Consider the following 13,585-nt stretch of genomic DNA (forward strand, 5'->3'; position numbering starts at 1 on the left):
TTAGGTACTTACCCTCATATGTGGTTGGACCAAAAGTTCGTGGAGCTCCCGAAGATCTGCCCTGTCGATGTTTCGTATCGCCGAATGCTCTATCTCTCGAAGAAGTTCTTCGACCTCTCGCGCACGTTGAACAGCGTCCGTTGGCGGTGCACGACATGGCGTTGGAACTCTTGTCGAGATCCTGTCGTAAAGCTGTAAAGAATCGTCACGTTAATTTTTTAATTCACTGTACGTTACTAGAAATATGCTTCAATTGTTTGCAATTATTATAGACTTGTATATGTACTTAATTAAAAATCTACGTATTGCAGTATATCACGAGATACAATTCCCATTATTGTTTATTGGTTGTAATTGTTGTAGACATTTATATTAAATTTTATTATATGTATAATTGCCAGATTTAACAAGAGATTTACTCTAACACTACCTACCTATAAAAATTTAAATACGAATTCTATCCTCCCCTACCTATACGAATTCTATTCTATCCTATTCTATCAAAGTAAATGAAAACAGAATTGCTCGTTTGTTCGACGAAAGACAACTGATCTCTAGAAAACATTGGATAGTGGATGTGTACTAATGATAATGAATAATGAAATAGCAGATTTAAATTCTTAATTTAATTAAGATTTAATTTTAATTTAATTATGTCTTATATCGTGAATAATGATAGACTAATGAGGGAGGAACAAGAATGATTCTGGGCTCCAAGAAGTTATGAATATTAGTAAAAACGTAAAGTTATCGAAACAGAAATATTTAATTCTTTACCGAGAACACTCTCACTTGATAGGAGAAGCCAAGATGAGAACAATCGCTTTTGATTCATCTCGATAGACTTTCATAGTTCTCAAGCACAGTATTTGTTATTACTGACACGGTGACCTAGTTATTTGCCTGAGAATGCGTAGCATCCGGGTGTGCGTCTAGACAGGTCGGTGGGGATTAGGGCTGGTCCGGGAGTCGGTGAACGTGCGAGGACAACAATAGCGCCACCGAAAAAGTTATGGTCGTCTTCACACGACGATATCTCCGGAACCGAAAGTCGGATCGAGATGAAACAAACGGCATTTTAATTAGGAGGCTTTTCTACTTTTAACAACATCAGTTTCATCCGCTTGTGGTTATTTATTGTAAAATTACGGATCGTCAAATTTTTATTTTTCCGTCTGCTATGCTGAAGTAATGAGATTCACAAACTTCAATTAGCGTAATTTTCGTAACGAGCCAATGATGCTAATCCACTATTCAGCGTTCTACAGAAATCAGCATGAAAGTCTAACTATTATTTTACTGTATAGGTATGTAACCATATTCCCGGCAGGACACGCTAGTTCATCGCGAAACCCTCAGATGTCCCATCGGGTCACCGAAAGCTCGTGTGTGGAGAACGGGTATTGTTTACATTACCGACGAAAGAGAAAGGGTAGACCAACGGTGGGGCGATTATCCGGGGCACGTTTGAATTACCACTTACCAAGAGGTGGGCAATTTCTAGGAGATCGCCGGCCAGTTCGACCTCGCCGATAAACATTAACTGGCAGAGACGCATTTTCGCGTTTCACGACACTCCTGTCATAATTCTAACCACGTGGGCCGCCCGATTTCACGTGACATTTAACGCGACACAAAGGAAACGCACGTAGACGCACGTCCGCCTGTTGGATGACGACGCGATCCGGCGACTTTTCGATCATGCATAGCATTTTGTTTATCAGACCGACTCGTCAGCCATCTTGATAATCGAGGGCTCGGGCGCAAGCGCCCTTTTCCTGGCTAAAATGAGGGCGCGTACCTCTTCCCTCAGGATATAAACACGATAAGAGGCAAGGACCGCGAGAGCAACGCGCAACTGAACCGCCGAATGACTTCAAAGTCCGGAGAATTCGACGGTGGCGCCACGGGCTGCGGTAACAGTGCACCGTCTATCGGCAATAATGCAACGTTTTTCAAAAAACAAATTGTGTGATTTTTCAAGCAAATAATTTCGAATGATAGTCTCCCAACGTTATTCTTATACACATCGTACGTAGACGAACTAGATCTTTATAGCGAGAAAATTACACATCCCTTTCCCGTAATGTACGGTTTCTAATAACATGTACGCGCACGAATATTTTGATAAACAAAAGATTCATTCGTTTGATAAAGATCTGGGAAATGTATTTCGCACACCGCTATGAGATGTAATAAAGCCGTTATATGTTGACTTTAAAATTGTTCATACCTCTAAAAGAGCTCGAAGGCGATAATCCTCGACCGCATTAAGTATCTCGCTACGCGTCAGTCTTCCACTCTCTTGAAGTACTTCAATATCGTCCAGAGAGTCTAAAATTTCCTGTACAGCACCTGGGAAATAATTTTTGCTTCAGAATAATGCGTACAGTACAGTACTAGTTAATTGAACATGTTACTTAAATAATATTAATAATATAAATAATATAGCGTTGAAAAAAATTATTTAAAGCGTCAGAAATCGATATTGTAAATGAACAGATCAAATAGAAATTCTTATCTGACTATTTAGTTTTATTGTCATTATTATTTTATTAAATATTGAAAATATTCTTACCTGTGGTAACCACTTCATCGTCTCCTATATCGAAATAGCCGTCGCCGTTGATTTCCGAGTACGGGATGTGCCATTTTACGGACGATATCGCCGTTTTCACAGATTCCTTTAATTTTCGCCTAGCATTGAACCTTTTAAGCTCCTCTATAGTTTCGCTCAAATGTATTCGGGCCACGCCCTTATCTCGATCCTACAAATATAGTTCATATAAGCATTACTTAAGATCAAGAGATCTCGAAAAATAATTCAAAGTACAGAAGTTGAAGTATCAAATGAAGCTACATTAATTCACATTTTGTATCACATTTCTATATTGCATCGTCACATGTAGTAAAACTCATACGTTCATTAGAAAGATGAGACTGGATCTGCAGATGAAAAAAGTGGATATTCAAATATTTTAGCCATTCGCATTTCTCTTAATAGGAAACATAGAATACATCCTCCGTTATGGATCCTCTGTTTCTATTCAAGAAAGTATATCTAACAGTTTCTTTGTACCGAGAAAGAAAGAGCGATCGTTATGCGAGGTTCTATGAAGTTGTCGGGACTTGAGCGAGCGCGCGATGGTGTTCAAAAAACTGTAACTAGCACAGAGAAAAATATACACCGCTACAGTTATTTTCATTAACCGGTGGAACTTTGCCCCTACTATAGCGATCGATAGCCCAGTTGCACGTGTATTGCATCGATATATGGGGTGACTCCCAGCTCCGCTACCTTAGGTCACTGGCTAACTGTCGTGTCGTATAGGTGTATTCTCACCTTATTACACCATACGCCGAGCACATGCGCACGCACATTCACCGGATATAATAACAGAAAATGAGGCCGTTTATCGAAAACCTGATATACGATATAAAAAGAACCAGATAGGCCTGTGGCATCCATTAAATAGAACTTGTTAACGTAAATGCCTCGACGAGCGCGCCGTTGCACAAGCGCTTATCCTCTCAATTGTTCTCACCTTTCTATTGTTTCGAACATCGTATTAAGATCATCTCATTTTAAAAGTGTTATAAAATAAAGACTGTAAACCTGTTTTTTACGTTCTCGACACAGTTGTTATAAATCGAGTTATAATTTTCTACGAATCACGAATGCAATAATTCTAATAGAATAGAAAAGATACGATTAAATCAAACACTCACTCTGAGCCATTTATGGTTGAGTACTTCTTGTATGCTGATCCTGTGATTTACATCCGTCGTGAGCATTCTCTGTATAAGGTCCTTCGCCGGTTCGCTGATGTTATCCCACAACGGCGTCTCCATCTGGAAGTTTTATGAATACCGTTGAGGAGTGCATCCGCAGAGATCGACGCGTTAAAGGGAAAGCGTCATAAACTCTTTTCGCTGTTTAAAAGGACTGCTGCGCCCTGCATTTCTACCTGTACTCGTCCCCTGCAAATCGCTTCCCGCAGTCTGTCTCGGGAGCCGACGAATGGAAGCGTTCCGGTTAATAGGACATGGAGCAGCACTCCGGCTGACCAGACGTCACCGGGCTTGCCGTACTGTCTGCGCTGGATCACTTCCGGCGACATGAAGTGTGGACATCCGATACGACCTGCGCGACCAAGAACATTGTCAGGAGGCATGCAAAACAATCGCCCGCCGCGGTGTACCTATTCAGCGAAGTGGAAGCGAGTCGTGACGTATGCGCGGGCGATTACTTCGAAAAGTTCGCGCCGATGCGATGCATGGTCGATCGTTAACGTCCGATGAAACTTTCAGAGCTCAGCCCCGAAACTTTCTCCGCGTCAAGTTTCACGCGGGAAGTTTCATGTTTGCCCGTAAACTTCTCGCTCCGGCTAATAACGACATACCGCGTCGTAAACAGGGAGCGTGTGTTCTCTTACGTTTCACCGGATTTTTTTCTTATACCGGCAGCTGTTCCGCGATCGAGTTCAGCGTCGCGTGTCCCAGCCGATCTTCATAAAAAATAGACCACTAAATCAACGCAAGATTGATAAAACGAAATTTAGATCGACACATTTTTTATATAAAATTTTACATACATTTCAATGTACGTTTTACCCAACATTATATTCCATTCTGAATGAATTACTGATTCGCTCATGCGTTAAATCGGTATTCCTGATTTATGGTACGAAGCTTTTAACTAGAGTTCGACAAATAAGCCGCGGATAATTTGTATTCCGAGTGAGGTGAGAACTCACGATGAATTTTACACGACGCTGAACGAACGCTGACCGCCCGGATTTCGATTAAAAAGAAAAAGACGAAAAAGATGCTTGTTATCACGGAAATAACAGATCAATTGATTCTGAGCTAGCTGAGTACATATGTAATGGCAACAAAGGGATGTGTAGTATATAAATGCGGAAACAGATGAAACATTCAATGAAAAGAGCATTGTTGTCGCATCGAGTATTCACCATACGAGCACTGAACGCGATGGTTTTTTTTTTTTTTCTTCAATCGATTGAGTAGCAATGCGTGAACGTAATAATATGAAAAGTAAGATACAATAATATGTAGGTCTAACCATAAAGCTAGTGAAAATTGCAGAAAGAGGAACGAAAAGAAGGGTACAACCAACATTGAACGGCTCTCGGAGATATGTAAAATGACAGGAAATGCGGTTGTCAAGGCAAACAAAGCAGAAACGACGAAAGTGCGAAAAACGTCTTCATTGCAAGTATTAATACCGTTGTCCTCTCGTTAGCGAGCTTTCAAGCTGAAACAAGGCACCTAATTACCTTTTGTTTTACGCTTTTCCACGAACGATCGACAAATTCAAACTACAAGACACACAGTCGCCTACTAATATATATTTTGAATAATGACGGATAATTAGGTTCCTGTTCATAATAAACCTTTATGCAATACAATATTATACATGTAGGAAACATCGATTACAATGCAAATATTGTGCATGAAAACACGAAACCACTAGCCTGGTTAACATTTATATTAACCATTTTTTAGATATCAATTATTTCATTTATCATAACACGGATATTTGAAACTTTTAAAAGCAAACGAATTTGTAGTCCTAAATAAGTTACATACAACAATTTCTCGACAAATAATTGTTCACGTAGAAATGTAAGAGAAGAACATAAATTAAAGAATATCTTCATATTCTCCGGCTTATCTCGGAATTAATTCAAGATGCACAAAGGTACGTGAAAATCATAGCACACACACAGAGAATACGAAATAGGATTAAATATGAAAAATAGGGTAAAACCATACATTAAGTTCTAAGCCAGTACGTTAAATAATGATCTTCAAATATATCAATATTAGAGAGATAGAAATAGTGTGCGGGATATGACATGCATAATAACAATTATAAAACAGTAATTCATTTATGACGTTCGTGAATTACAGAGTTACGTATAAATTATCCATACCGTGTAAATAATTCCCATTACAATCGTATTTGACGAATCGCTAACTATTAAGGTTCATTAATTTAGACGTTTGTGCATCATGTTGCTTTACGAATTGGACATTGCAAAATGTGACGAGGCACGAATAATTTTCAATGTATTAGATAGCATTCGTGCGTTCAGTGAGCGAGCGAGCGAACATAAGTGAATGAATGCGAGCAAAAAGGGATTCGTAAAAGTTGCACGTCAGCAAAACCGTGCATTAACCGTAAGTGAATTTTATCTGCGCGTCACGTGAAATTACATGTAACGCATGGTGAAGTTATTAGTTTCATGTTTTACTCTCGCGCTTGCAAATTGCGCTTGATAAATAAGCGTAGAGCGCGATCGTACCCTGTCTTAAATCGACTCCGACTATCGTTGGAAATATACGATGTTTAGAACAGCTGTTTTACTGCGTTCATAAATTTCAACTTGATTTGTAAACGCTGAAGTTTTTATTGCTAGCGGATGCCATTATACAATGTAAATACACATGCATCAATCAGCTTTACGGACAATTGATTGGAGAGCTGATATTTGATTGACCTGATTTTTAGCAATGAATATTACTGGTGTCGCAGTGATATACGTACACTTGACTTTGTGTTGTTTTAGCCATTCACTCCTGCCGACCGAAATTATAATTTTTTTTCTGTTGTACGTAATACAGTGTTTCAAACAGCAAATTATATCAAATTCACATACCTACGAATTTTAACATAAACAAGTATCGACTTAATTACTTAAAACATATTTCATAATAAATACATACTATGTATATGTATACATATATACGACCTAGACAGTTAACACCCAAATATATATTGCCTGCACAAATTGTTCTTCAAGTGGATTGATAATAATGTAATGTACGACAGTCCACCACAAATAACAAACAGTAATAACAAGAAAAAAAACACAAAAGCGCAGACACATATAGGCAGACACCACATAGAGACAGGCTAGTCTACCGCTACGAACAATGACGACACAATCAAGCCCAACGATTGGGCAGTTTTTAAACGCAATTAGACCACGCAAGTAAAACATTGAAGAGTTGATTACGTAGAGAATAACAGTCGACAATAAATTCAGTCGAGTTTCTGCAGTTTTTAACATTTATTTTAAAAACATGTGCGTAAACTAAATTGAAGGCTGGTAATTGGATTTTCTTACGTAAGAACGTATGCATAAGTTTAAATTAATTTACCAATGAAGCTGCATTCTGGCAACGAATCAGTAAACTTGAATTTAGAAGTCTGTACATTTATTGATTTAACATCTATAAACATGATAAGTAATAGAAATTGAAAAATTCTTTTCAACAAATGGGCAAGCAAAGGCGTAATGAACCCTTCAATCGTGACTCCCTACGCCCCATAATTATAACGACGAAGCAGAATTTGTCTCATTCGTATACACGCTACAAGACGGAAGGTGTGCCGACCAAAGGGGGAGAAATCAAACGAAACGGAAAAGAGAAACAAGAAAAATTAGAGACGGGCCCTTTGTCTTATTCTTGAGAATATACTAGGCAGCCTCGACGTCACAACGTGTATATAATATATACATATGTGTATATATATGTATGTATATACGTATAATATGTATGTATGTATATATCTGTCACTACGCGAGCCTGCACAACGATTTTACAGGAACAAACTACCGCACGTAGGTCAAGTGGAGTGTCTACACGGACACTACGTATTGTTCTGAAGCTGACATAATCGAATGACACGGGGGTAGAACGAACATGCGTGTCATGGCATCGAAAACAAGCAACCGCGCGCGTTGCTTTGATCCGGTCCCTGCGTTCCAGACGAGCAATAAAAATCCGTCGCACGCTCGTCGATTGGCCAGCGAGACTGAAATCGAACCCCGTCTTTTACACCCGCCGACTTTTTTTGTCGACGGCGACTGCGAACGAACGAATCGATACTTTTGCGTCCGACACGATGACTAGAAGAATTAGGCACGCGAAAGATATTTTCGTCTCCTCGTGTCTACCCCCGGTTCCGTCTTTATTATGCGTATGTGGCAGGCATACGAGTACCGATATTGTCCTCCGTATCGCTCACTAGCGAATCCTCGGCGTCGGTCAGGTCCTCGAAAGGGAAATTGCAGCTCGGAGACGTCAGCCCTATCGAAAGAACACAGACAAATAGGACAAGGATCGTTTATCGTCTGGGGGTCGGAGGTGATGCGCGGTATCTGCCGTCATCGACGATAAGAAGAACCTTATCGCCGTTATTCGTAGAGGAAAGACAGGCCTGTGTTTGTGTGTGTCATTGTGTCTGCGAAGCGAAGTTTAGGCACGGGTCACAAAGCATCGAAGCCGAGTTTCGTGAACGTGTCCTCTCTCTGACTCTCTTAACCAACCGGCAATTCTTCGGCGAACCGTGGCTCTCTCGGACAACCGCACGTTAACCTCGTTCGATTGTTCCCGTCGTCGAAGATAAAGCTTTCTCTAGTCGCTATTATCGACAAATGAGTGTTCCTCGTGCCTCGTTTACTTTCCCTTTGGATACTGATCCGTTTCTTGTTTACGAACGGCAAACCCTTAATCGAGTTACTATCTAAACTCTCTCTCTCTCATCGAATTCGCAATTCGGTTTTCCTCCTACTACGCAGTCATATGTCTCGGTCTCTAACAATGGTCTAATTAACACTGATAGATGGTACAGCTAATCCATTTACGAGTAAAAAGACAGTAAAACATTATAGACGGAATCTACGGTGGTAGTACATTGATCATACTAACAAATAATAGATGGTTTATAAACGCTGGTGTTCAATTCAAGTGCACCGTGACAAACAGAGTGGATGTACACAAGTTTTCGGCACGAAGCTTCACTTTTATTTTCAAAGAAAATTAGATTGATTATATTACAGAGAAATTGTAATGACAGCAAGTTGGAAGTGAAGCTCCGTGCAGAAGACGGTAGCTTATAGTATCTCACAATCAGATCTATTCAGATTCTATTCAGAAATGGAGAACGCCGCGTACATACAATATATAACCATTTATATATACACCGAAAATCATGTCGAACAGTAATGGATCGTCAGGGGAACTGTGATGGGTAGATACAGAGAAACGTGTTCGAGTGGAAAAGTCGCACATTCATCAAGGAGGTTTCCTTCGTTTTGAAACTCGTATTTTGGGTGAAGGTACGCTGAATTACAAAAAACATCGAGAAATGACCTGAACGAAAAAAAGAAAAATACATCCGAGTCCGCGAGTGGAACGAGACTCGTTAGTAGCGACCCGTGGCCGAAATTTGAACGCGAAGAAAGCAAGCAAAAAAGCAAGCAGTGGCAGCTTCTAAATAGAAGTATACAGTAAACGTGAGTGAGGGGGGCACACGGATCGGGTTAAGATGGTAGCATAATAATAATGTGGTGTGTCCGTGTGTGTATATGTGGGAATGGAATACGTGTACACGTGAAAACGTCGGCGTGTCGGTGTGTCATACATATGGCATGATGATACAAGGCTCCTGCGGAAGTGATGATTAAAGGCTAGGTCAGGCTTACCCTCGTTGTCGGCCTTCAAGTAGAGCTGCCCCTTTGGGCTCAGACACTGCCGATACTCGGTCGTGTAATACTCTGTATTCATTCAAACCAAAAGTTTTCAAGTTATCATTATAATCATTGCCTCCGTTTAAGCGATGCTCTTTCCACGCGTAGCCGTTAGAAACATTTAGGTGCAACTTTTCAAGGACTCGACCAGTATCGCGGATTCAATGCGGACCGTCGTCGCGGCAATTTAATTCGAAAATTGTACGATCACATCTAATACTTTTGATGTTTTATCGTTTCTTAGTCTACGCTTGTTAAATAAAGTTTACGTCTCACGTTCGCATTGCGCAAAAGAAATATGCGAGACAACAAACAGAATGGTTTGTTTAAAAAAATCGAGGCATAATTATGACAAGCCAGATGCTCCTCGCATCGATGTGTACACAATGGCAAAAGGAACTGTAAAATAATTGCGAAACGCATGGAAGGTTCGCATTTGATAGAAGCTCGAAATAAAATAAGGAAAACAAAGTAACAACGTTCCACCCTTAATTTGTTCGAGAATTCATTCAATTATACAGTGTCAAAGTTGATCGAATTCCACTGAAGTAATAAATATCGAGGTAAAGTTTAATTTTAATATCGTAGGTTTGGTTCCATGAAAAAAAGGGAAGGAACTCAGCGAGAGATTCGTTAAGCATTTCAGCTAGAAATTTATGAATCCGAAAAGATTCCAGTTTTCGAAGGAACGAACTTTGCTATGCTCTACTTTCGAATGAACTTTTCTCTTTGATACTTGCGTTTGTTCGTATTGTTCGACAGTTTAAATTAGTTTCAGCCCGGATATCAGAATAACGGTCGCAGCTTTCAGTAGAGTTAACAACTGTACTGGCAAGTATTTAGGTAACATTTTCCAACAAATCGGAAAATTATTTCCTGTTCTATATTGTACTATACATATATGTGTATATAACTGCAATGAGAAAATTAAGCATCCACTTCTAAGTACTTCTTGTTCGAAAAAAAGAAAAAAAATAAAAAGTGATAAACTCTAATGTTACCACGAAGAACATACATCATTCGATGTTAAACAAACGTGAAACTATAAAAAGAATAAAAAGATCTAAGACGGAAGCACACCTAAATCTATTACTTAAGGAAGTACATCGTACATCTAGCAATACGGTTTGATAAATTTTCACGCCGACAATTGAAATGCAAATTGAAACCTGGAATCAACATCTCATTTAAAATTCAAGAAACAGGTACTCGTTTATTAAATAGTAGTAAATTTATTCCACAATTTTCCCTCAGAAATGAAAAACAGACTGAAAACCAGAGCAACGTTCTAAAATTATATGTATATTCGAGCCACAAGAATTTAATTGCGCCCTGTTCGTTTTTAGGACTGAAATACGTCCAAGCCTGAATTCCGATGGGATACAGTCGCGCGGCTGTTTAGATCCTCCACAACATTCTTTCGCAAACAACTGGATCAATACTGCACATCTTGTAGGCGGAATGTATCGCGGTGCATTTCTGTGTTGAATTCGGCGTTCCACGCGAACAGCGTGTACCGCAGTAAAAAGTATTATTTACCGGCGATTGCTCAGAGATGGGAAGAGACCAGCTGAATTGAATGATTTATTGATTATGTGCGAATCGCGCAGAGCATGAATGAGGGTCCGCGGTTGCTTACGCATGAGCACCGGCCGGAGTCGATCGATTGATATAACAAAGTGCATTTCATCAACGGCTCTTAACGGCGCGATACGATCAAGTGTCGCGCTACGATCTTTCCTACGATCGAATCTCTGATCCCGCAATAACACTGCGGAATGTGCTGGCTTCCTCTCCGTGACGAATACAAAGTCTTGTTGATTATTTGCAATGCTGGACGAGCACGCTGATATTTAATAATGCCGGGTCCGAACCTCGATTATTCGCATTCGATTATCGCCGCCGCCGCCGCTCAATTACCAAAACAATCTCCGCGTTTGTATTTAAATAGAATTATAGAACCCGTTTCCTGCGTGAACTGGACCATCGTACACTTTGCTGACTATGGGAATCTGTGGCTGTAGATTTGCATATAAACTCTAATTGGATTTAAAATTTTTACAAATTTAATGATACTTTTATAGGCCATTATCTTATAACTAGAACCGTCTAAATGAGGTGCAGAACTCGATCAAGAAACTTTTCAGTGGAAAATATGGCCGTCTGCCAAATTTTTTGTACCCACTGTAATATGCGTTCCGAATGGTCAAGGAAATCATTTCTGCCGTGATAATGTAGGGAAATTATTCTCAAAAATTCATTTTAATATTCAAATGAAATAAAATACTGATAAGAATTTGTTTAATTTTCTTTAGCCTCAGAATATTAAAGTAAATATGTTCGACAACAATGCACGTTCTGTTGATCTCTTTATATTATGAAACTCTAAATACTACTTCGATTAGAACTGGAATACAAATGGGAATTGATACATGCGAAATTGCGTCCGAATCAGAATGGAGCAGTTGCCTATGCATGGAGTAAGACTGTCTACTTATTGAAGCGTTTGAATGTCCTTAATCTGGGCGAATATTGAAACCTTTGAGACCCTCACGGGACGAGTTAATCCTGCTCGAGGCCTTTCATTTGTGATGTCCTGTCCTTTTCGAATAGTGTACAAACGTGTGAATGGAGTTCGGCGAGACGCCATGTCAGACCTCTAATATGAAGCTGGCTTTAACGCTTTCAAGAATGAATATCTCTAAAGATGATACACATACGAGTCATATTATTTTAATTGCAAAATGCCTGAAACACTGCTCCGAAGAATTAAATTGAACCCATACTAAATCATATTTCTCACTATTCCACAAGTACATGTTTGCAGCAACAAAAAATATATGGAGTCACTCATTTTTTGTACAATTCGTACGTTTCTGGCAGCGTTGGTAAAGTCATTTTTTTAATCCATATGCATGTAGCACTCTATACCTATTTCATACGTTAAAAAATTCTGAAAACTTTGATATAGGTAAGGTTCAAGCCAAACCATGGAATAGGAAATAAGCGAGAATATGTATGTATTTAGCTTAAAAGAAGAACATGTACTAACTAAAGAGGAAGAGAAAGAGACATGAAAATTAAAAGCCATTAACAGAGTCAGAAAATCTTAGTGGATTACGTCTGCTGTGAAAATGATACGAATACCGGTCTATACGAATAATATTGTCTTCAAGAAATATGATACAATCTGGTACTCTCATATTTGACGTTGGTTTCGAGTAACTCGATACATACATATGATACACATATATACTTGTGCTTTGAATAGAGCACCTACCCACACATATGTCCACTGTATTAAAATCACTTACAGAAAATATTAAGTATGTAATTATTAAATTGAATACTAAATACTCTAATTAATTTTGTGCGTTTGATGCAAGAAAATAGCGAGACCTTAAATACCGAATAATCGAGGTTCTACCGTATATTTCTGAAGGAGAAATTCAGAGATCTTCTCGCGCAGTAATTTAATTCCGCCATTGTCGAACTCTTCGTCAGATATACGCTCTACTTACCATAGGTCATGCGATATTGGAGCAACAGAAGACGTTACGTACATCAAAATTTTTAGAGTTTAAGATAGTCCTTAAGAAAGTAATAAGGAGATACTCTTTAGGATGGAACAGAAAAACAGAACCGATAAAAGCCGTTGCATTCTGCACATCGAACATCGAGAGAATTTCGAATACGATTGCTAATCATCGACCAATAAGCCAGCCAATAGTGAAGAATAAGGGCATTCAGCAGAGAAACGATACGAAAACACCAAGTGGCTTTGATAACAATATTCTCAATAGTTATTCAGAAACGCGATCATTTTGGTGTATTCATGTATCAAAGAAAAAGGCACAGTTGCAATCCAAAGTGAGTGTGATTAGAAACATGTAATTGAAATTAACAGTCTAATGACTTTCTTTTTTGTATCAAGTACTTAAACAAGAAAACATTTAGTTCATTTTATACTATTTTATGAACATACTTCTTAAATAATAATTAAAAAATTACATTATTTT

The 13,585-nt window shown here is 39.0% G+C and overlaps 1 protein-coding gene across 1 annotated transcript in view; it reads right to left on the bottom strand.

The window, feature by feature from the left end:
- Window positions 1–13,585, bottom strand: part of LOC108625658 (peripheral plasma membrane protein CASK-like) — a 34,792-nt gene continuing 21,207 nt past the window's right edge. The window contains exons 6-11 of the mRNA XM_018025837.2: window positions 9,522–9,593; window positions 3,969–4,144; window positions 3,730–3,852; window positions 2,579–2,768; window positions 2,234–2,355; window positions 1–192 (exon numbers count right to left, since the gene is read on the bottom strand). Coding sequence (XP_017881326.1) covers window positions 1–192; window positions 2,234–2,355; window positions 2,579–2,768; window positions 3,730–3,852; window positions 3,969–4,144; window positions 9,522–9,593 — 875 coding nt within the window. The remainder of the gene's footprint in view (window positions 193–2,233; window positions 2,356–2,578; window positions 2,769–3,729; window positions 3,853–3,968; window positions 4,145–9,521; window positions 9,594–13,585) is intronic.

Source organism: Ceratina calcarata, unplaced genomic scaffold (assembly GCF_001652005.2).
Source record: "Ceratina calcarata isolate Rehan_Ccalc_2016 unplaced genomic scaffold, ASM165200v1 scaffold368.2, whole genome shotgun sequence".
Classification (NCBI taxonomy): domain Eukaryota; kingdom Metazoa; phylum Arthropoda; class Insecta; order Hymenoptera; family Apidae; genus Ceratina; species Ceratina calcarata.